We start from the raw sequence: 25,612 nt of genomic DNA, 5'->3' as shown, positions 1-25,612 counted from the left end.
ATATACAAATCAGGACTTTATTCTTCACTCAAGAAGTTCTATTGCTGTGCATCACTGTTTTCCTTCAAGAATTCTCAATATACCGTTTGCTATTTGCCCTCTTAAGAAAAAAGATAAAGAAACATAATATAGCTCTAATATTTATGACATTGTGAAAATCAGTAGTTGATTTTTAATCTGATTGACATTTATTTCTGTTGTTCATCCCTCTTTAATCTAAAGCAAATGCTTGGGAAATAGTAACTGGATCCCCACTTCCAAACACAATGTAAATTAATGTCTCAGGATTGGCACTGTATATAAAAATTGTTTGAGAAGCAATTCACTCAATGTGTCAGAAGACTGTTACACAGATTTGAAAGATAAATATTAGAAAAAGAATCTAAAGGTTTAGTTCATACACGTCTATACGTTGGGAAGACCTCTGTGCACTTTTAATAAGAATTAAATTTTTTATAGTAATTAATGAAATTTTTTATTGGGCTGATAGTTTTAAAGCTTATAAGATAATCAACAATTCCTGGGGTTCAGTTAAAGCATTTCCTGTCTAATTTTGAGTTCTTTTTTTGCTTCATGGCATCTACATGTAGTTATTTCCTCAGTTTCTCAGTGATTTGGTTTCTGACTATTGATTTTGCTTTTTCTTCAGGATGTTTTGAATAATTTGGGCTCTTGTGAATTGGATGAAGATGATCTAATGCTTGATTTGGAATTTTTAGAGGAACAGAATCTTCGTCCTTCAGGTAAGTGTTGAATAAATGCATAGTATCATACAACTCTGTTCCTAGTCATTTGGCTTCCATTGACAAGCTAAATATTATTTAGGCTGCATTCAGTATTTTCTATCCCCAGTTTGTATATTCTGTGTGCAAGGCACATGGTAGGTACCCTGGACCCATGATTCTGGTGGTCTTAAATCTATTATGGAAATGTAAATTCTGTTGGAAGATAATTATAAAAGGAAAAAAAAACTATAAAACAATTACAACCCCATTTTTGTTTATAATACAACCAAATGAAAGTTTTGTGGATCTAGATTTACGCTTTCAAATCTTAAGCTACCTCAGTAATAACTGTGAAAGTTAGTGTTGATGCAGTAAGGTTGACCTCAAAATTAATAATCACCAGTAGCAATCACAAACACATACTCATAAACACATACATACACATAGTTATAGTGTAAGATAAATAAATTATTGCTGAATGAATTAAGAAGGGAGCCCCATTGTATTTGTAATAGTTTAAATTTTTATTAAAGCATAGAGTACAATGTCTTCAAATATCAAAATTACTCTCTTTGAAGTAGGAAATAGGAATTAATTTTTCAAATTTAGATATTTGACTAAAAAGGCAAGTTTTACTTATTTTTTTACTGCTAATAAAACCTTTAACATACTATTTTCCTGTTAAAGTAGAAGTAACATTAAACTTGAGCTTTAAAATCATGAGTCTTAGTGAATACATTTGAGAAAATCAATCTCTTGGACTTTATTGTTCATGTATTGAACTTTCAGGAGTTAGGCATAATCTCTAAGATTTTTTCCAGCTGTAATATTTTATGATGAATTTTTGTTTATGCAGTATTTTTATATTATAAGTAGTATCATATTAACAATTGTTTAAAAAGAGAAATAACAATATTTATACTTTCTTACATTCTATTTTAGGCTAATATCAAAAAGAAACTACTTAAAACTTTTTTTTCTGGTTAAATATGAATTTACAATAACCATTTCTTGAGACATTCTTCCTGCAGTTGATATGACAGATACTCTTTTGAAAATGTAGATTTTTCTCACTTTTATGCAGATACCTTATATAATTTTGGCATTCATGTGTATTTATCTTTAAAGAATTACACTTGGTGGCAATGTATACTTTTTTGGTGGGAGATTTGTCAATATCTAGGGAAACTATACATACATTTGCCTTTAGATCCAGCTATCCAACATCTAGAAATTCAATCCTAAAACAATGGAAATATACAAAATAATATATGCAAATAGCTATTTGTTGCAAAATATTTGCAAAAACAAAATGGTGGAAACACCTCAAATATCCTTTAACAGAACATTTGTTGAATGTACAATGGTGTACTAAGCAGTCTTTAAAAGGAATAATGTTGATGTCTTTATGTGCTATGGCATGATTGTAAAGATATACTATCAATGGAGAACTTTGCAATAATGGATCAGACTGGCAGTACCTAAAATCATTGATCTCTAATGGCACTGTAAGTGTAACAACTAGTCATTTTGTCCCTCTTAATGCAATGACTAGAGAAGTACACAGCAACACCACTCCTGCCCACAAGTACTTTAATCTAAGTCTCTTAATTAAACCATGATTTTACAGGAGAGGTTGGAATGAGGGGAGAGGGAATGCTAAATGGCATGATGGGATTTCAGGCAAACAAATATAGGATGTAGAGAATTCTACAGGATAAATGGTCTGATTTCTTTAACAACAACAAAAAATGACATGATGAAAGTGGTAAATGCAATGTGACCCGTGTGTTGGCAAAACATAAAAACACTATACAAATATATTTCTGAATTCTCAAAGAAGTTTGAGTAGTGATGGAATTATTATCACAGAATTACTTTTTGGGGGGTGTTGAATATTTTTCTTTGGTTTTGTCTTTTAAAGAAAACACATTATAGAAATGTGTGTGGTTGAAACAATATGGTATCTGTGATTTGCTTTATCAACAAGTATAGAGGAGGAAATAGATGAAACAAAGCTGGGAAATCATTGAAAATTATCAAAGCTGGGCAGTAAGTGCTGGAGGCATAAGTTTCATTGCTTAATTGTAGTATTTTCTCTATTTTGTGTATTTTAAAGATTTTTCACAATAAAAATAAAACCAAGTAATAAACAGAATTATAAATAACAGCAATCTCAGTTATGTTTGGTAAGCAATCATGATAGAGCAAAGGATGACTTAAAATTATAAAGAGTTAGCTCAATTTATTTGCTTTGGAACAAAAATGAACATTTGTAAACTTTAGTTTCTCTTTTATAAAATAATGAGTGTTATGTACTTCATTAGTTTATTATTAAAAAAATGATATAACAAGTATGATGAATCTCCAGAGTCAGTTTCAACGTGCAGATAACTTCGTTGAAGCCAGAAATAGGGTACTTTATGCATCAACTGAGTTAACAAAGTTGTTCATAAGATAAATGATGCTACTTTGCATATGTGAAATACAGTTCTAATAAATGAGATACTCCTTAAAGTGACTTGGGTTTGTTTAATGTTACTTAATAAAGTGTTTTTTGAAAACCAATTTCACTTTGGATGCCACAATATGGGTTTTTAAAAAAGCCACAAATATCTGTTTATATATATAAGCTCAGAAAGAAGAACTTCTGGTTAAATTGGTTTGACACAATTTATTTTCTTTTTTAAGAAACATAATTAAAGGCTTTCTCAAAATGTAAGAAGCTCATTATTGATATTTGATATTGATAAAAAGCTCATTAATGCTAAACATTCTAAAATGATGGTTTAAATAAAAGTGATTTTCAAAAGTCTGAAAACTAAAATAATGATACAATTAAATTCTACTACTTACATTATTGAAAATCATAGAGGGTTTTAAAAAACTTCATTAGAACAAAACATTAATTTGGGGGTATAAGGTCTTATTAAAGCAAAGATTTATAGCAATTTATAATGAAGTTTACTATAATGGCCAAGATGAGTTTTGTGAAAGACCAGAGAAGTATTTTTGTTTTTAAAATATTAAGTCAGATGTTTCTAATAATTGTCATGTGTGGCATATATAAATTTTACTAGTTTAATATATAATTACTGATGGTTAGATTTGCAAAGACTAGAGAAACCATGTATTGAAAGTGTAGGAATTCTGCTGTTCTTTTTTACTACAGTAATTAGTACAGGTAGATGCTCAATTGATATCTGTTAATGTGACTTTATTTAAAACATAGTCAGTCACCTTTGGACATGTGTATAATGAAAAAGATGAATTGAAAATAAAAACAAAAATTAGTGAAGTTCAATCATTTTCTTTTTACAGAAAATCAATTACCTTTAATTAAGAAATCAGTTTTTCTGGACAAAACTTGAAAATCTGTAATTTAAAATTTTTTTCTGCATTTTTTTCCAAATGTATATTGGACACTTTATATTGAGCAATTTAACATGCAAAGAGGCATTCTAAAGGCCAATGGAATGCATAATAAATGTATATAAGTTAATATTCATATATTAACTACTGTTGAAAGATACACTACTTGCAGTATAAACAATATGAGTTAAAGCATATCAACCAGCCAAGTGAAATATCAGAATAGCATAAGCAAAAGAGTTGTGTGGTTCAAAGTCTGTGTCATACAAATGCTCATATACTTCTACATTTGAATATACATCTGTGTATTTCATCATGTTGTTGTTGCATTTTGTGCTTATGACTTGTGCTACATAAAGACTGCTATTACTGTAGTCATAATAATTTTGGACATCTTTTAATATGTATGTTATTTCATTCTTTGCTATCTGCATTTTCATCTAAAAATGAATTATAAGTTTGCAGTTAGATTTTTAAAAGTTTGTTTTTGACCAGTGCTGTGAACAATTTGAATAAAATTCCATGAATTCTTTGAATATATAAATATACCTATGGAGTCCTAAATGAACATACTTTCTTGCTAAAGAAAAGAGGTAGTATGAACACATTATAGTACAAATAAAATATTTGTTTAAAAGTGCAATAAGTAGATATTATCTTTTTGTTTAATGAAAGCAAGAAAGGACAATTTCAATGAAAGAAAAGTGTCTGAATTCAAAATGAGTTGCCAAAAGAGACTTGCTTTAAGGAAAAAAAAATAAAAGCAACTATTCTGAATAATTTATTCTGATCTTGGCATTATCTAATATTTTTGTAAATTCTAAGCTATGATTTTACATTTAAAAGCCTATGGATAAACCTTCCAGATGTCTAGTATGTTTTCTTAAATTAATGCTTAAGTTACTTTTCTGGAAAATATTTTTTTGAACAACTAATATGCATCATATTTAAATACAAGATTATCAATTTGTTTAATACCAGACATTCCATTTTCCCTGTGGTAAAATATTATATTTATTATTTCTCTATTTAATAAATCATTTATAATGCACATATGACCACAGTTTTTTTTAATTTAAAAATATGAGATACTATCATTTATACATTGATAAACTTAAAAATATTAGGGACTCTTCTCATATTTTATATCTCTCATCACTCTTTTATTCATGTTTTTGCCACAAATTGAGTCATGCAAGATGTTAGCAGTGATGTTGGTTAGATATACCTCAACAGTCTTTTGAAAAATTAAAGCAGTAACAAAATTTACTAGCATTTAGTATGACTAAGACTCAGATAAGTGACCTTAACATTTTCTTTACACCGAAATACATGTTATGAACTATATAATTTGTCGAAGGAGAAATACCGGAAGTATATTTTGGCTGAATTTTTCTTCATGTAGTTTTACATTTTTGTGTTTAGGAATTTTTTCTATTAATTTAAACATCTTGCAAAATAATCATTTGAGAAAAACAGGATAATGATAAAAGAAAGATATGAAAAATAAGATGAAGCCACAGGTCAGTTTAGAGCACAAGTATTACCACAGAGAGCCAAAAATGCTAGTTGGAGTATACTGCTAGCATATGTGAAGAAAGAAACAGAACCAATTGCATTATTAAAACTATATACCGTGAATCATTCAATCAATCAGCTAATGCATTTTTTTAAAATGAAGGAATTCTTGATACTAAGAACTGACAGAAGAGGGGGAGGGTATAGTATAGCTCAAGTGATACAGCACATGCTTCTTAGCATGTACAAGGTCCTGGGTTCAATTCCCAGTATCTCCTCTAAAAATAAATAAATAAATCTAATTACCTACTCGCCCCACCAAAAGAACTGAAAGATATTTTGCTCACATGTCTTTATAAAGTATAAATGATCTGACATCAAGAATAGTTTCCTCAGCAACTTCTTTCAGTACAAGCTGGTGGCATCATGCTACCAGTTCAGAGAAGAATTTCTAAATGGTGACACATCAGTGTAGCAAAAGCTGGGAGCTTTATAAAGATCTTGCTTAATCCAAAAATAAAATCTAGTTCCTCATCCATAGTTCATATTCCTAGGATAATTTTAATGGTGAAAATAAAGTAAATGTTGTCAAGCATTTTCTTCAGACATAAGGTAATTACCATAAAGCCTGATAGAATATCTAATATGAAGCAGTGTTACTTCTTGATGAGTCCTCCAAAATGAACTGTTTGCAAAGTATTTAACTGTTATGTAACTGAATAAGATGTTTTCTACAAATAGATGCAATCAAAACACCAGTTAAATATCAAACAGTGCATACTATTCAATAAAGAATAAGAATTTGAGTTTTGGTTTTGGAGCATTTAGTCTGTAGCTGTTCTTTTGCACAATAAACTAGAACAAGGTCACATGGCTGTTGAGGCTGCCTCTGGTGTTATCTTCATAGTGGCAGAAGCTGATGGGAAACATACACCTGGCTAATTTGACAGTGAAGCATAATCATTAACTACATGAGTTAAAGTTAAAAGGAAAGAAGGCTGAAACACATCTTGGTGTTACCTGTTTGGAACATATTCATTAAAATACTATTTCTCCAATTCTTTCCTTGACACTTTTTGTTAATACTAGGAGTGGGAGGAAAACTGGATGCCTACAATAAGCCATGCTCTTTTCTAAACTATCTCAAGTTATCTTCACAGTAGCTCTCTGAGAGGAAATTGCATTTTAAAGATCCATTCAAATTAAAGAGGCCACAAATTAATATCAAAAGAGAGCAGGCAGTTTGGAGACAGACACAGCTAAGTTAGAAGAGCAACTTTGCCACAGTAGCCTTTGGCAAGTGATCCAGTCTTTCTGAGCCCTTTCCCCTCATTTGTCAATTGGCAATAAAAATATCTATCTCAAAATATTATCCTACCCAAATGGATGACATATTTACACGTGAAGTGCCTTTCACAGTTGCCTAGAATAAAGTAGGAGCCCAGTACAATTTGCATACTTATCTTGAACTCTTTAATTTCTTGTCAAAGAATTTGTCCTGTCACTGGTTATTTTTTGTAGTTCTTAATTTCTAAATGCTTCATCATTATTATATATATTTTTAAATATGCCTTCTGATTTGAATTTTTGTTATCTGTGTAACATATTAAATGGTGATTTGTTAGTACTAGTTATTCAAAAATAAATTAAGTCACTTTGCTTATAATCCGTGATACATTTCCTTGTGTTCAAATCAATGTAATTAGATGCATGAAAACATTTTTTTTTAAATATTAGTTGTGTCCAAAATACCACAACATATTTAAAATAGCAATTTTTCAGAGAAACAATAAATTTCTGTGTTAAATATTGTAAAACTTATTAACCCAAATTATTAATGTTCAGAGAGAAAGCTAGGCTATTCCTTTGTATTAAATTTGATGTTTACAATTTGCAGATGAGTTACTCAATTGAAAATACATTTTAATTATTTATCATTCTTTGATGAAAATAATGTAATGGTCATTTGGATGACTGGGTGAAGAAACTTTAAGTTGTTTTTGTTAGTTTATTTTGGACATTATATCTAAAAACACCTAGGGCATTGTCGCTTGCTATATGTCCAGATGCAAATGGGGAAGTAATGGCCCAATGATATCAATTAGGAATTAATTAGGTAGTTGTTAAATTATTTTGAGTTTGATGAACAAGCACTATAAAATTCTGCAGTGAGTTAGGAAGTCCTCCTGTGCCTATTAATTAAAGAGGTAATTTTTGTTATTAATTTTTATGGATAATAGCACAGCAGAGCTGAGATGAAACCCTAGTGGCTTTGCTAATCTGAATGGTAATGTACAAATTGCAACAACATTCACACAGGGAAAATTATAAACATCAACTATAAGTTTTTACAAGCTTTGGTATGTCTGGATCATAAAAACTGTGTGTGTGTAAGATATATTCAGTCTGATTATATAAAGCTAAGAAACATGACACTTAATTTTGGAAGAATAACTTAGTAGCTGAACATCTGGACTCTGGAGTTAGACAAATTTTAGCCACAGTCAGGCTGTGTAAACATAAACAAATTACTGAATCTCTCTGAGCTTTGCTTTCTCATCTGAAAATGGGGACAATAAAAGTACCTTCATCATAAGTTTGTTGTGAGGAATAATAAAGCATAGCAGAATGTATTGTCACATGTTTGGCATGTAATGTTTTAAGAATTATAGCTAATACTATTTATGCAGTATGCATGATAAAATATGATGTACCTGAGGATTAATAGGAATTTGATCTTGCCAGTTTTGATGACGTTTTCAGTCTCTTAGTGGAGGCTCTCAACCACATTTACAAGTGTAGTATTTCTCAAATTTTAAGTATAGAATACCACAAAATGAATGTTGTGACTATCATCAAACTTACACAATTATGGCATTAAATAAAATCACAGAACGATGATAAGTAGCATTTATTAAATCTATCTGCCAGGTAAATGACCTCTTTCACATTTAAGATAATTTAAACTTTGAGTGATAAAATATTATAGGTAATGGATGTCCCAAGGGAACTCAAACAAAGTTTTGTTAACTTTGCTCTGTGTTTAATCATTATGATTCTTTTGACTAATAAAATTAATTTATATAAATTTTAGAATAACAAGTACACTGAAGCTTTTGTTTCAGACTGACTCTTCTTCCTATTAACTTACTCAGTTATGGGCATCACTTATATATTTTTGCCTTTCACTTCATGCAAGAAGCTGAAATTCACTTATATTTTACTGGAGCATCTATGCTGTCCCAAGCGCTGGTCTAGACACTTAGCCATTTCTGTTTTTGCTTTGTTTGTAAGCCATAATTTGTAAGCACTTTGAATTACCCCATAATTCTAAAAACTATCTAGAAATGATTATTCTTGCTTTATAGATGAAGGAATGAAGACCCAGAAAAGTATCGTTATTGGTCCAGGATTACAGAGCCAGTAATGGCAGAACTAGGGTTTAAATTATACTGTGGTGACTTCATGCTACCTAGTGTTTTCACAAAACAGATCTCTCAGTGAAGGTTAGTTACTAGAAGAAGCAGTTATAATAAAAGTGCAAAATATTCTTTGGTAACACAGTGTTTGAGTAATACTATAGTGAGAACAGAATTGTGACATCAGTTGTCATTTCATAGGCTTCATGTCCTGGTGCTGTTGCTCTTTCTCATTTCTGCCTCAAAAGGCTTGGAGTACCTATTATCTGTTTGGTGGCCATTAGATGGCAGTCTTGTTCTGGTAATGATGATAGTAACCCTGTCATACATTTGTATTCAGCTTTATAGTTTACAAGGGATTTCAAATATGTTATCTCATCAAATTATCACAATAACACTCTGAAATAGGTGTTAATATATCCCAAGTACAGTAGAGGAAGCAAATACTCCGTGGTTAAAAACTTACTGAAGTTCATATAGCCGGTATTAACCCAGATCTTAACATTAAATGATAGGATTTTTTCACTATCTTTCTGGATATCTTGCTGCTTCTAATTTTACATAGTACGATTCTAATGTATTTGGTTATATATTTTCTAAGGCCGTTGAAAATCATAGTAACATCTTAGAAAAGGGTTGCTTCAAACAGGCACATTGGATGTGGTGAAAAATAAGTACCACTAGCAAAAAAGCAAAAGAAAAGGCAAAAAAGCTTTGAAAAGTAGACAGTCATAAGGCAGAAGAAATAGTATGGGGTCATTTGATGTAAGAACAGACATCTCCATTCACATCAGCAGGTCATGAGGCATTACTGTATTGCAGTATATTTTTCTATTGCATTTAAAAAAAGTATTATAGCCCTGAATCATCAAGAAAAAAAGGTTATATTCTGCATACTCTGCATATGGTAAGCTATATTATTCTCTTAGGAAATACATCTATCTGAACTGGGTTTTTTCCTCTTTAATATGTTAAGAGGAAAATTTTCTTAGTTCTTGATAAATTTTATCCAGAAAGTATCATTTTATAAAGATTCCAGATTGCAAAATTTTGAATATATTTTAAAATGCTTTTCATGTAATTTTTATATTTCTCCCCATACTTTTTCCCCAACTTCTTGCAAACGACTGACTAGACATAAGAAGAGTATGTGAGAAGGCTTACTAATTTCATTCTTTAAAAAGCAATAATTTATTTGTAGTCTACTGGCAGGATATAGGGATCACAATATAAGTTAAACTCAAGACTATTCAATTATCCATAATATCTATTTTCAGGGTTGATAGTCCAAAATTTTAATGGTTTTATTTATTTGTTGTTTTTGGTTGATAAGTTCATTCACTGACCAATTAGTTAATTTGTTAATTTGGTTCTTCACTTTCAATTCCCATTTTTTAAATTTTAAACTTACTGTTTTTCAATATGACATGCACCTGGGTGCATTGTTTTTAGTATTTAGTTCACGATGTTAAAAGGAGTCCTTAAATGACAAAAGAAAGACTCTAAATGAAAGAGAATTTCAGATATTATGAATTCTGCTTCTGCTCCCCATGAATATTCAGAGTTAATGGTCTTGTTCAAGGTCACACAGTTAGTTTGTGGTAGAAACAGTCCTGTTAATATGAAATTGACTAGCTCCAGTTAGTAAGAACAATTGCTATTAAATTATTTTTATTATTGTTGCCAACAGAGTAAATCATTTGTATTTGTGGGTTTAAAAGTGACTGCTGTTTTGCCTGTCAGACTTCGCTATACTTCAAGAGGATTGCTTTAGCTACAAAGAAGGCTTTTAGATGAAACCATTTTTAAGATCTAATCAACTGTAGTGGAAAAATGTTTACACATTCTGACCTAATTTAATATTAAATGACAACAGTCTTAATGAAGTCATAGAATTTACTTGTAACCTGCTATTGTGGCATTTCCTGCCGTTATAAACTCTCTTCTGCTGTGCAAAAGGGCAGTCAAAGGCCCAAGTTCATTAGAGGATACAGGCAAAGGAAAAGATTTCTTTCATTCAGCATGATTTTTCTGAAGCAATTAGAAAGAAAATATGTGTCTCAATATAAAATTTCATGGCCTTTTACAATTATGTGGTGACATCTCTGTACAATTGCTTTGAATAATGCCAGCAGCATCAGCTGCCACTATCCAAACGAACAAATAATTAAGAAAGCAAATGCTGGTCTTTCTTCTGAGGAAGTCGAATATTTATGTTTTTAAAATTGTTCACCAACAAGAAGAATAACCACTGACATGAAATAAAATTTTCTACAGTGCCTGAGGCAGAAAAGAGAGAAATAATAATGAACATTCACGCTACTACAACAAATGAAGTAATTGTATACACTAAAAACAATTGCAGAGTTCCTTTCCCTTGGATTATAAGATCTTAATAGCATCATTTTATCAGGTGTCACTATGGCATCTTAACCCGTTTTTGTTCTGCTTCTCCAACTCATTAACCAAAGTTTCCAGAAGTTTACAGTGGAATAGGGGGTCTCTCATTCTTATAAGGACCACTTTTCTCTATAACCATACATCTTAGGATAGTAAGATAACTTAAATAAGACTAAGACTTGTCTGAGTAGTTAGTAGATTTGAGTGAGCCATGATACTGGTGTCAAACGCAGGCTCCCCAGCCTTTGAATAAGAAATCACTCACTTTACTGCTTACTAAAGTGAGGGGAAAATGCCACCTCCACTGAACTCTGGTTATCTTTTTGAGGGAAAAGAACAAGTTAGGATTTATTGAGATTTTGAATTTGGTTTAAGGCAGATCTTTCAATTTGAAGGCTTGATTAGAATTGAGTAAAGATCATGACGTAATATTTTCAAGAGTGTAAGATTTATGGAAGCAGCAAGAAAAGGATTTTAAGGTGAAAAGTTTAATGGTTCTTAGGGCATAAGCTGTCTGTTGATGCTTCCTAAAGAATTGATAGGACTTTGGAAAACCCTGCAACGAATAATGAAGTTATTTGTAATAGTTAACTTATTCCAACAAAGACAGTGAAATAGTAAAATGGTATTCCTATAGACAGTCACCTATTTGGGAGTTAGTGGCTTTAGGTATCAATTTCCCCACTGAGGGAGACAGTGGATAGATCGTTTTTAAGTGGAGGCATGATCCATCCAGATTTTCCCTGTTGTTGAGATGTTATAATCACACATCAAGTCGTCATCTCATCATCCATAAAAGTCAGATTTTCCTCTTCTTTCTGCTGAGTGACCTTTTTCTTTGCTGGATCATTTGATGGAGCAGCAGCCATGTAACATCGTGTAAGACTCTGAAGATGACACAGGTGAACTCTGCGCCGTAAATAGTAAAAGAAGGATTCTGATCAGGATTTGTTGTCCACTCGCAGCCAGCAGTCAAGAGTAACCTGGATTAAACAGGAGACTAGACCCCATCCCCACTCTGAAGAACCCACAGAACCAGATACGGGGTTGTTAACCAAACTGCCTTAACTTTCTGATACCTTTATTTTGAGGCATACTTTGGGTAAGAGGACAAAAGCTTGGGCTACAAATGGATATTCTGAATGAGGTTTAGATAGAAAGAGGAAATCTCTCCTGGACTGAAATATTTTAAAACTCTGTCTCAAGTACAGTCTACTCTCAACATCCTAAAAATGATAGGATATATAAAAATATTCTCTGAGTAATGGGTTAAACCAGGTTGTCATTGCAAATATGTCCATATTTGAAGATGGTAAGAGACCTGAAAAGTCTTTTTTGTCTCCTTGTGAGATTTTTGTCTTCTAGTTAAACATTACTCATATGCACTGAAAGATCTGGGCTTTTTGATATCTTGGCACCAGTAATAATTTGGACCTGCTCCCTCATTAGAGTATTCATAGATCAGAAAATTATTAAAATACATATTATTGAGGGGAAATAACGATAAAAATACTCTAAAGAAAATGGAAATAAAGAGTATCACTAATTTTGCCAGGTGGTTCTTTTTAATAACATATTTTAATGATTTAAAAATTCACATTATTTCACATTTTAGTATCTCTGATGCTGATGTGTTCATAATTAAGATATTTCAGCATTGTGTCCTAGATTGACAGCAATTTTGTTTTTCTTTTTTAGAGTTATGTATAATGTGTCTTAAATTAAAAAAAAATGTTTTAGATAAGAAAAAATAGGAATCTGAGAGACTCATAGGGAAGAAGTATCAACCTGTGTATCTTTGACTTCAGATCTCCTCCGTTTAAAGAATCCAGAATACCTCCCCCCCAGTTCTGGTTTGCTTAACAGAATCATATTTGCTTTTACAGTGTTTTATTATTTTGAGGTAAAGCATTTATCTTCTTCAGTATGGTACTAACTCTAGTACTCATAATTCTCTACTTGTATACATGAGATATCTAGCATGTTTTATTTTGTGCTTATCCATGCATTTATATTTTTTCCTAGCCCTACCTGTCTTCATTATCCTCACATATAAAAAACACTACCCTTGAGAGAAGAGATTTCTGTTACTAAGGATTACATTTTTGTCTCTCTACATTTTTATCACTCTGTGAAAATAAGAGAACTCAACTTCAACCATCAGTTAGAAATATTGAACCCAAAGTCTCTCCCTCCATTTCAAATCTCTCTCATGATGTATTGATATATGTATTTAACAGGCCAGTAGCAATTTTATTCAATGCAGTTATATGCTTTAGATTTAATGGATTCAAGAATAACCTTATTCTCCCTGCCTTTTTATTTGTTCTCTCCCTATTTATTTCATTGCCTGATGAATGACACCAGCATCATGTAGACTAAAAAAATTGAAACTAAGTGTCACTAGCTTTAATTGTTTCTACTTTTTAGATATTCTTGATTCTACACCTTTCTCTCCACAATTTCTGTTTCAGCCTTTATTAGGGCCAGCATCACTTTTCCTCTAACTGTAAGTTGCCCCCTTGGTTTTTAAGGCCCTTTCTCTGGCCCCAGTGTCCATTGGTGCCATCTTTGTTTTTGTTTTTGTTTTTGTTTTTGTTTTTTTGTCCCAGTGCCAACCTTGATGCAGATCTCAGGTTCTTGTTCAGTTTTTCATCTCTTACCCACTGCACAGAATTTTTCTATCAAATAAAAACTTTCGTGACTAATGTTGACTTCATTTCAGATTTTGGAGTCAAGGTGAAGTAATCATCTAGTTCCCGTGAGAGAGAAAGTAAATAGTGTATTCAAGAGTTTCATTTGGCTCTCTTTTCTGGACTTTCTTCACTTTTTTCCCTACAGCCACATTCTCCAAATTCTGGCTGATTTTCCCTCTTCCCTTCTTTAATTCATGCAAAGCAGATCTACAGGCTACTCTCCAGGCAAGGTGTCAGCTGGTTTATGGGCACGGACTCCATCTTCTAAAATGGTTTAGCAGAGCATTTCCCAACAAAAACAGGGCTCTCCCAACTACATTATCGTAACTCCTGCCAGAGGACTAATCTTGTCTCTCTCCTTACATATGCTTGTCTCCTGCTTTAAGTTTGACCTCTTATCCATTCTCCACATTGCCCATGAGATATTCTGACATGACAACCTGATATTGGTCACTGAACATATTTTTTAAAACTTTCGATATTCCCTATTACCTTCATTATAAATTTCAATTTTATTAACATGACTTACAAAGTTACCAAGCTTCAATACTCACCACTTTTTCTACACGCTAAGATTGACTTCCAGCAAATATTTAATGAAGGTGTACTATCAGCCCTAAGATTATGGTAGCAAACATGGACTATGTAGCATATGGCCTAATGGGCAAATTCTATTTTTAAATGATTGTTAAGGAAGAAGAAAAGCAGTGTGCAGTGGAAGGATATAGCAATTTTGGTGGCAAGAAAAGACTTCCTGAGAAAAACATTTAAGTTTTTATATGAAGGATAATGAGTGTTTAGTGAGGTGAGGGAAATGGTTTAACAGATTGGAATTCTTAGAGGAAAGTGTGGCACACTGGAGAAATTCCAGGAAACCTAACATGCTTTGGCAAAGTAGGGAATAAATGGCACTAAATGAGTGACTTGAGTGAACCACATTCTCTCTCACCTATATGATCTTTCAAGTGCTGTTTTCTCATCCTGAAATGTTCTTTCCTTTTATTAACTATCAGTGTTCAGCTGCTAAAATAAGATCTAAAAAGCACTGATCTGTTTGAAGAGTCAATATGTGCTCAGGAAAAAATAAGTGTAATTCTCAGCAATGATGATAAGGGCTAAATAAATATAAGACATTATGTTTAGGGGAAGAGATCTTTCTGTGGGCTGCAGTAGGTAGGACAGGCTTCAGGAGAGGTTATTTATTTAAACTTATTTAAATAAAGTGCAATAAAGGCTTAGGTAAGGAGTCATTCTATGAGCAGGAATTAATAATAAAGAAGTAAATATATACATATATCTGAAAATTAATAGAGGGCTAGACTGGCCTTTCAAAAGCAAAGATTACTTGGAAATTATATATACAATTTTTAATCCTGTTACTATTTTTCTTTTTTCTCATGTGTTTTTAAATAGGCAAAATCAAAGTAAGACTTTGTTTTTGACTTTTGCTATAAAATAAAATAAATATGTAACTATTTGAATAAATAGATAACTTGTTAACTTCAAATATATGACCCTAATGGTATATATCAATAAAAATCTTCATAAAATATTGGTCCAAAATGATAATTCTATGAATTGGGACTCGGCAATATGATTTTCTGAATAACTCTGTGCTTCTATTTCTAACAGAATTGTTTTTAAGTTGTTCTGAACAATTTTCTCAATGAAAATGTCCAAAAAATTCCAGATAATTATTTTTAAAATATTTTAAAATGTCTTTGTGGAATAAGAAAATAATATATCTACAGAAAGCAAAAATAAACTTCAAGTGCAAATCTTTAAAAGTCAGTAATTGTCAAAATCAGTTTACTTTCTAACCAGACAGTAGGCAATTTGTAAATGTTAAGGGCCATATTTTGTCTAGCAGCCAAAGCTGTATTTATATTTTTCACTCTAGTTGTAACTAATATAAACAATTTTCCTAGTTCAGTTGCTCTTCTTTGAGGATTTTTCTTCTCTAACACTGGAGAATTAGGGCAAAAATTACTAAAGTTATTTAAAAAGATATTATTTTATAAAAAAAAAAGGAAACTTAGATATGTTCTAATCCAATAATCTTTATATACGAGGAAATTTAAATCCATGCATAGAGTGACTTACTTGGCATCATCTAACTTGTAAAAAAAAATGGAACATAGAATTTGTGTTAATCTTTTGGATATATATTCTAATAACATTAATGAATTTTATAAATTACAATATAAAGTTAAAGCTTATTAAATGATCATGAATCTAGGTAATGTAATATAACACACTTTAATGACATCTTTTAAAAATCTGTGGTTGACTTTATCCAACAGCTATAGTCCCAAGCTATAGTGAGTATTTTTATGAAACATAATCAAATGCCCAGTGGAAAGGAGACAACAATTTGAACAAGAATTTAAGCAAGGGTTTTTCTTTATCAACTCTATGATCTTAAAGGTATTTACACAAGATCGAATGTAGATCTGAAATCCCAAGTGTATTTTAAATTTAATTTTACTTATATTAAGTAATATGTATTTACATGTGCTAATTTTGAGCTTTGAGTCATGATGAGACTTTTGTTTTTCTAGAATAAAGCGAACTACACTCTTAATGATTAAAATGTAATTTTAATCAGCCCCATTTTGCAATCTAGTTTTATTATAGCCACCAGGAACAGAAACTCATTTCTCTAAAAGACATACCTACAGTTCTGTTTTATTAGCCAGGTTTTCAGTACTGACAGGTCCTGCCTGACACAGTTTGCAGATGTGATACCCATAGGTTCTAAATCAAACAGATGCATTTGCTAATCTAATTTTAATTTTAATTTTTCCTTTCCATCTTTTATATTTTCAGTACTCCTCTGGAGATGGATATATTTGCTAAGAATACAAAAGCGTTAAGTTATTATGCAAAATGCAGTTATTTTATTAAGCAGAATTTCACAGCTAAATCTGTCCTTTTTATTTCCCTCCTTCTACTTTACCATCTTTCTGTAGCCCATATCTTTCTCTTCCTCCAGCAACAAAAAAGGAAATGCTTTGATGCATGTAGTGAGTAACAGAATTATATTAAAAATATATATTTATTTTCAATATAGTAAAATATTAAGTAAATAATATGAAAGTCAGAATGTCAAAATGATGTCTTAAATATAGTTCTTTGTTAATGGCAAAACAAGCTTGCAGCCAGAGAATGTACTCCTAGAAGAAATACTTTATGACACGTGTCTCACATGTATTTACTTTAGGAGATGCCTCTGGTTTATCTGGTTTATCTAGAAACACATGGATGGTCTTACCATGGGCCTTTGAATTTATTCTCACACATTTGGTCATTAATTAGTAATAAGTGGAGCCTCTGATGCCTGCATACGAATGCTGCTCATCCTATGGTAGATCTTCTTTAGCTTAGTATTTGCAAAATTAAACAGATGCTGAATATGATTTAAATCTTTCTCCTAATACCAAAGCTATCAGGAGGCTGCCTATCTCATGAAAATTTGGGAATTAATAACAAAAAGCATGCATTTAAATTTCTGTGGTTATTAAAGAATAAAAAAACTGTGAATAAATATATTTTAGGAAAATTTACATAGAAGTGAAATTGTGTGCATAAGGTGAATCAAATTGAACTCTGTTTTATTTTGTTGTTAAGTCAGTGTTTTATTTTGTGCATTATAAATAAATAGGGTCTAATGAATAGCTTTTTAAAACATGCTCAGAGACTGTGGTAAAGAAATGTATATACTCTGTTCCCATAAGGATGCTATGATTTTGTTTAGAACAGAAATGGTTGAGTGAGTAAATGTGTGTGTGTCTTGGCGGGGGGAGAGAAGGGGAGGGGTGGCAGGAGAGGGAAGAGAGAGATAGGATTAAGCAATGGATAAATGAATGCATGAATTTGTTATAAAATATGATTAAAAGGTTTATCTTTATACAAATATTATTGTTATAAAAATATTAAGATACAATTCAGTGATCCATGAGAATGTTTGAGTGGAAATCCCTGAGAATAATTACAGATTATGAGGCATTTCAAATATATTGTATGAAAAAAATCAATCTATAACTGTATATACTTCTCTTTAATCATACCGTGTTTGTTACAAAGCAAATTTCATTTATACAGAGATTTGCTAGGGTATTAACTATCTTGTCAGATGGCTTTTGGATGAAGAAAAATAATGTCCTCATTTTCATTTACTAAATTGCTCTAGAAAAATAAAAGTCATATTTGAAATATAGCAAGTGGAATAGAATAAATTAACACACAGAATTAAGTTGATAGCAAATTCTTGTTTTCTTTAATAGGAAATAAATCTTTATTTATTAAAAATTACCATTTGCTCCAAGTAAGTTATATAAATACTTTGCCCTAAAGGAGGGGAGCATAACTTCCCACCCCGTAAGTATAGGCTACACATAATGAGTTCTTTTCAAGGAATACAGTGAAGGGTGAAAAAAACCCCACAATACTATTATAGTAGAGAAAACTAACAAACACTGTACAGTTGATATGATGTGATATGTTGTCCTGAAAATATCCAGAGAGAGAATCAGAGTCCACAGGTAAAGGGCTCTGTCCCACAAGACTGCCTTCCACTTTAGAATCCAATCACAAGCCCAGGTTACCTGTGCTTCTGATAAAAAGGCTACAGACTGGAGGTTCCAAGGAATCTTTTGACTCAGGATGTGAGTTCCAAGTCCAGGTTGTTTTCTGTACTTCTTACCAACTGAGTATAAATCAGAGGTTCCCATGACCCCCTGCTTGGGTTTAATTAATTTGTTAGAACAGCTCATAGAAAGCTGTTGATTCACCAGAGTATCAGTATATTACCAAAGATATTAAAGGATATGAATCAGCAACCAGATGAAGAGATTCATAGGGCGAGGTTCTGAACAAAGGATCTTCTGCTCTGGTGAAGCTTGGGCCCTGGCATGGGGGCACATAGAAGCACTCTGGTTCCCCACCTGGAAGCTCTCTGAACCCTGTCTTTTTGGGTTTTTGTAGAGGCTTCACTACATAGGAATGATTGAATCATTAGCTATTGGCTGTTGATTCAACCTCCAAACCTTCTCCCCTCTGCAGAGATCAGAGAGGTGGGACTGAAAATTCTAACCCTTGAATCACATGGTTGTTTCCTCTGGTTAGCAGGGCCTATCAGGTGATTTAGGGGCATCCCAAAGTCACCTCATTAACATAACAAAAGACAACTTGATCACTCTCCTCACTTAAGAAATTCCCAGGGTTTTAGGAGCTCTGTGTCAGAAATGGAGACAAAGAGTAAATACTTATTTCTTACTGTAAATCATAGTATCACAGGAGACATGACAACTAAATGTCATGTAGTATCCTGAAACAGAAAAAGAGCATTAGGTAAAAACTAAAGAAATCTGAGTAAACTTTAGTTGATATAGTATCCTTGAGTTGATAATAACGTATTAATTAGTTCATTAATTGTAACAGAGGTACTGTACTGCTATAACATATTAATAATAGGGTGACTTGTATGTAGGGGGGAAATAGAGCAACTCTGCTTATTTTTCTGTAAATGTAAAACTGTTCCAAAAATAGTCTGTTAATGAAAAGAAAATAACACTGTTTTAAAAAATTGTTTAATATTCACATTCAGAGACATTAGGCTCAAAAATAAAATATCGATGGAGAAAAGATGTCCCCCACATTGCCGTTGAGGGCATCCTTACGTTATTATAAGGACCCAGGATCATTGGTTCATATGAAATGCTGTTTTGATGACACAGATCTGTTGATAATCCATCAGAAGAAAGGCATTTGAATTAGTAAACTACATGTGTAAAATGTGAGAAGTTTTCCCATGTAATCTTTATAATCATAGATAATATGAGATATAAGGGATTTTTACATTTCAGGAAAATATGCTACTATTATTATAGCCTATTTATTTTAGTCCCAAGAATTAAAAAAACAGTATTTATGAAGAGGGTTTGAATTAACACGTGGGATTTGGAAAATGCTATCAGAAAACTATGTGCAAATTGTCAAACTGCTCTTAGTAACTTGATGTGAGGGAAATGAATTATTATATTTTAAGGGATAGAAGCAGATAAAGACTTTATTATTCCAATAGTACAAAACAACAATATATTTATCATATTGATAGAGACTTTGTGGCTTGTCAAAATTTAAGCACCAACATCATCTTTATGTTTGGCAGATCTGTGATTTTTAATTCTTTAGTTGGAATGAAGATAGTAAGGGTCAGAGTAAATAAACTTCATTATTGTACAATTATTGTTTTATATTTCACTTCATTTGACAGTGTATGTTTAACAAAGATCTGTACTGTCTCAAGTTTAATTCTTATATAGGATAGGAGAGTGAATCAATCATTAAATGAAAACCAAAAAACATTCTATGAAAACATAAAGAAGACATAATCAGTTCCAATGTCCAGGGATGGGAAGGATCAGGAACATTCCAGTCTTTATGGAACAAGTCTTGGAAATCAACTGGGAATTCCATGAGAAAAGAAGATGGATGAATGAATGCAGCAGATACCTTTCAAACAGTCCAAGTCCTGGATACATTTTAGGAAAAATTTAAATACTCATAGTAGTTGTCATTTAATTATACTTTCTTTCTGGTATATTTTCAAAGAGGGTTTCAACTGGCATTTTCTTCTTTGTGTAAATGAATGGGATTACAGTTACAATTTGGACTTACTTGATACATTAAATGAATTTGTGATAAATTGTGAAAATGAATATTTACATATCAAGTTACCTCTAACATTTGAATTTCTATTTCAGATGTATTCTCACTAGGGAAAAACATGATCCTAACCATACAAAAAAGATGAAAAATGTAAAAAGGAGGTAAAAATCACTTGTGACAATGTCAAAATGTATTTTCAAGGAGATTTCTGCCTTTGTGAGTATAGAGTATGTATGCATTTAAATCTTCAGTACAAACTCAGTGAAATTCATCAAAAAGGAAATCAATCCACATTATCTTAGTACTCTTAAAGGCATATGTAAATTAAAATACATCACATAGCTAATTCCAGCTTTATTGACAGTTCTTACTGACTCTCAGGGATTTGAATGTTTAAATATTTTAACAGGCACACTGGTTAGTGTTTCAGGAATGTCACTGCTTTAGAAGCAAAGTAAAATTCACCAGCTGTGAACACCATGCAGCAACTTTTTTTTCAAGATTTTTTTTTTTCTCACAGTGAAGTATGTTGTTCCTATATTTAAGTATTTGCAACCTGCTTTCCCCCACAAGGGATTTAACTGATTCTATAATAAATGTGGGTGTGTTGTGTGTTTAATTACTGATGAATGAATAACAAGGTGATCTTTGGTACCTGACACTTTGGCTTTAGAGAACTTCATTAGGAAACCCTTTGCAGTGTTTCCTGAGTAGTGAAGGATTTGAAGATATTTTTAATACTCCTGTGATAATGAAAACAAGCTTCACTAATAGCAGAAATTCAAGTGAGCATTAAAAAATATTAGAAATGGAAATAATGTTTTTCATGCTTTATTACATGAATAAATCTAAACTTATGCTAAGTAAAAGTGGTTAAGGAGAAGATGATCTCTTTTGTAGAAGAAAAAATCAAGAAGAAAACTTGAGAGTACATTATGAGTGGAAATAATAAAATAGAACTCGTGGAATTTTTTTAATTTTAAGGAAATATGTTTATGGACTTTTTACATTATCTCTGTGATGCTGACTTAAAGAAAGGAGGATTTCCTAAATCCTCACATTTCAATAGTTTAAATTTCCCAGGAGGGAGTAAGGGATGGAAAATTGGTATAAAAATTGTGAAATTGAGGAAGAGAATCCTTGGAGCTGATTTTTTCTCAGGTTAAACACCAATTTTTAAAAAAGACAAAACTGATGGCTTGTTTTTAATTTCACTGAAGGTTCAGTTTACAGAGATAAATGATTTATGTTTCTTTTTAGATCTTTACTTAGCCTGAAGGAAGTAATGATTTTCTAGAAATTACATGCTTTATTATCTAAATCCACTCGAGTATCTAACTCTACTCTCCAGTGAAATAAATGTATAAATAGAGGAAGAAATAGGAAACAGTCATAAGAATCTAACTGTCTAAATGAATAGCTGTGAGCTGTGGGAGCGTAAGAGTCCTGGGCAGAGCACTCTGTGCCTAAAGGACAAGAGCGCAACTGGAAACCACAGCTATCCAGTAGTGTCCTCTCTACCGATGTTAGTGTGCCATTTGATGTAATTTATAAAAGCAAACAAATAGATAACACCCCGAAACTCTTCCTTTTAGGAAACTGTCAAGTTAACTTGGCTGTGCTTATATGTAGCCAAATGTGATGACAGGACCATAAATTAAGGGTGATGACTAAAAGCACTGTCACTACAACATAGACGTCTACTCCTAACAGCTCAGTCTGGGAAGAAAAGTAAGAAAAAAAAGTAAAAAATGATTTATTTATTTTAAATCTCAGCTGTTAGTGAAGTTAAAGTTATATTGTACTGACTAACTCTGTAAAAGAATTAGTATAGTGACAAAGAATGAATAACATAAAAGCCACATGATTCATCTTTAGAATGTGTTCTATAAATTTCTAGGAAAACTCCACCATGGCCTCACTTTGGTAGGAATAGTACACTGGAGGGTCCAAGTGTGGGAAAAGTCTCCCGTCACTGATAGCTCAGAAGATGATAAAATAATGAAATCCCATGTTTATTTCCTACTCAGTTTCATTTTTCTTTTTAAATCTCTTCATGGCTTCTTTTATCCTTTTTTTTATTGAAGTATATTTGATTTACAATGTTGCGTTAAATTCTGATATATAGCATAGTGATTCACTTCTACATATATATGTGTGTATATATATGTGTGTGTGTGTGTGTATATATATATATATATATATATATATATATATATATATTCCTTTTCATATTCTTTTTTCATTATAGGCCATTACAAGGTGTTGAATATAGTTCCCTGTGCTATACAGTAGGACCTCATTGTTTATCTGTTTTATGTATAGTAGTTAGTGTCTATGAATCCTGAGCTCCTAATTCATCCCTTCCCACCCCTTTTCCCCTCTGGTAACTGTAAGTTTGTTTTTTATGTCTGTCAGTCTGTCTCTGCTTTGTAAATAAGTTCATTTGTGTCTTTTTTTCCTTTTTTTAAATAGGTTCCATGTATAAGTGATATCATATGGTATTTTTCTTACTCACTGTTTTTCACAAGATTTAAGTTTCTAAAATCCTATCAATCTAGCAGGAATTAGATGGAGATGGAAATTTAGAAATCTTTCTTTCTGTACCAAGAGAATGTGTAAGAAAGAAAATAATAGTGATTTGGTTACATTTATGAGTGTAACACTCATGGTGACTTAGTCTTCACTGATCTTCCAAGTTAGTGTCATCCAATACTCCTGGATTAGTAGTTACCCCGTCTCAGTACTTATGATCTAATTGAAATAAACAACATTTGTTTTTGCCTCCAGGGTAACTTTAATAAATCAGTGGTAAATGTATATGGCTAACAAGGATACTTCCCCTCTCTACTAAAATCTGAATTTTTTTAAGTCCTTCCACTAGCTTCCGACAGCTGAGTCTAGATGCCTTCCCATTTGAGCCTTTTCAGCACTAGGACATGCCTGTGGCCACCAAGCTGTCACATCCCTGGGTGCATCCTGGTCTCCAGTGATTGTGCTGTGTGCTAACTCTCCTTTCTCATTCTGAAATCCCCACATCCTCCCACAGGTTTGGCAGTCACAGATATAACTAGAGAATAAATGTGTTCTGGTACATAATGGGTCCTGAAAATGATGTTTGAAAAGAATGAATGACTGCAATTTGAATTATTACATGGTAGAGTAACTATTTAATGTCTGAGGTATTAGACTTTTAAAATAATGGCATTGTATTTATGGTAATAATCTTCTTATTAAATAAAGTCTGAATCAGAGACAATTATAAAGAAAATTTACCTTTTTAGGTTTAAAAAAAATGAGAGAAGGGCTTAACTTTTGTCATGCAGAATCACCTATAGGGTTTTCTGTCTGAGATTAATCACTCACATTCTGAAATCAGCCACGCCTCTTTTTTGAACCCTAGTGCTGACACTAACTCTGTGAACTTAACTAGATATTTAATCACACTGTAATTTTTTCTTCCCAGTGAAGTGAGAGCATAATACATCTCTAAATCATAAGATATATCTAAGGATTTTGTTAAACAAAAATATTGAGTATTAAAATACTAAGCTTTCAATAAATATGAGTTATTTTTCCTTCCTCCTTAAATTCATTTGATTTCCAGGAAACTAACTTTCTCTTTTTCTGTCTACCTCAAAGTCTCCTTTGTGGGGTACTTCTCATCTTCATATTATTTAAATATTTGGCGTGGTTTTTGGTCTCAATTCCTAGACTTTTAAACAATTCTGCTTATACTTCTACCTATAATTATTTCATTCAATCTAATAGCTTTAAGTGTTGGTTAATGCACAAAACTCCCAGCTTTCTATCTCCAGCAATACATCTCTCCTGTACGCCAGACAGCATATGTTAACTATTTACTTGAGATCTTCACTTGGATGTCTGTTAGGTCCCTGGAATATATCCTAAACCAAAGTCCTGCTTTTCACTCCTTAGCTCCCCCAAGTTTGTTCTTCTCATTTGTATTCATGTAAGCAACTGTTAAGTTTGCACTTCAGTTGTTAAGGGCTGTTAAAAACTTGGGAGCCCCCTTCTTCCTCTCTCTCCCTCTCTCTTGTGTCTGACAAGAAATCCCTTGATAAATTCCACGGGCTCTGGCAATAAGGATGAAATTAATCATTGGCTCATCTACCAAGGAGATGGAATTATTATTACTTCTTAGACCTATAGTTCTTAAAGTATGGTCAGTTGACTCTTGAAGGTCCCCCAAGATCCTTTCTGGACATTCATGATGTCAAAACTATTATCATAATAATACCAAGACATTAAAAATTTTAATGCTTTCCTATCTATAGCATGATAACAGCAATAGTACTAAACCTTAGCTTAGTGTCTCACACACAGTTTACACACTAAATGTTATTGAATAATTTATTAAAATATTATTGAATATATTTGAAAGATATGTTGAAAGAAATCAATGGACTACACATCCAGTTAGGTGGACTGATATCCAGAGCCAGGTTCCTCATAATAATGCTATAGTCTCAAAAATAAAGTACAATAACTTTTGGAGAAATTTGCTTAATGTCAGTCTTTTGATAGTTTTTAATCTTTTATTCTTATAATGTCTTAATTTGCACTCTTTTGCCCAAAAAATTCACTCTAATTTCATAAGAGGGGGTAGATAATGGAACTTAAAAAAAATTTTTTTTTAAATTGAAGTATAGTCATGTACAATGTACCAATTTCTGGTATATAGCATAATGTCCCAGTCATGCATATATACATATATTCATTTTCATATTTTTTACTAAAGGTTATTACAAAATATTGAATGTAGTTCCCTGTGCTATACAGAAGAAAT

General features: G+C 31.9%; 1 protein-coding gene across 9 annotated transcripts in view; it reads left to right on the top strand.

Moving 5' to 3' along the window:
* CCSER1 (coiled-coil serine rich protein 1) overlaps nucleotides 1-25,612 on the top strand; it is a 1,108,361-nt gene that overhangs the window by 220,596 nt on the left and 862,153 nt on the right. For all 9 annotated transcript variants that reach the window (XM_074343893.1, XM_074343839.1, XM_074343854.1 and 6 more), the window contains one exon: nucleotides 650-743. In XM_074343893.1, the coding sequence (XP_074199994.1) occupies nucleotides 650-743 (94 nt within the window). The remainder of the gene's footprint in view (nucleotides 1-649; nucleotides 744-25,612) is intronic.

This window comes from Camelus bactrianus, chromosome 2, assembly GCF_048773025.1.
Source record: "Camelus bactrianus isolate YW-2024 breed Bactrian camel chromosome 2, ASM4877302v1, whole genome shotgun sequence".
Taxonomy (NCBI): domain Eukaryota; kingdom Metazoa; phylum Chordata; class Mammalia; order Artiodactyla; family Camelidae; genus Camelus; species Camelus bactrianus.
The sequence above is the reverse complement of the archived record's forward strand: the minus strand, read 5'-3'. Positions and strand labels throughout refer to the sequence as shown.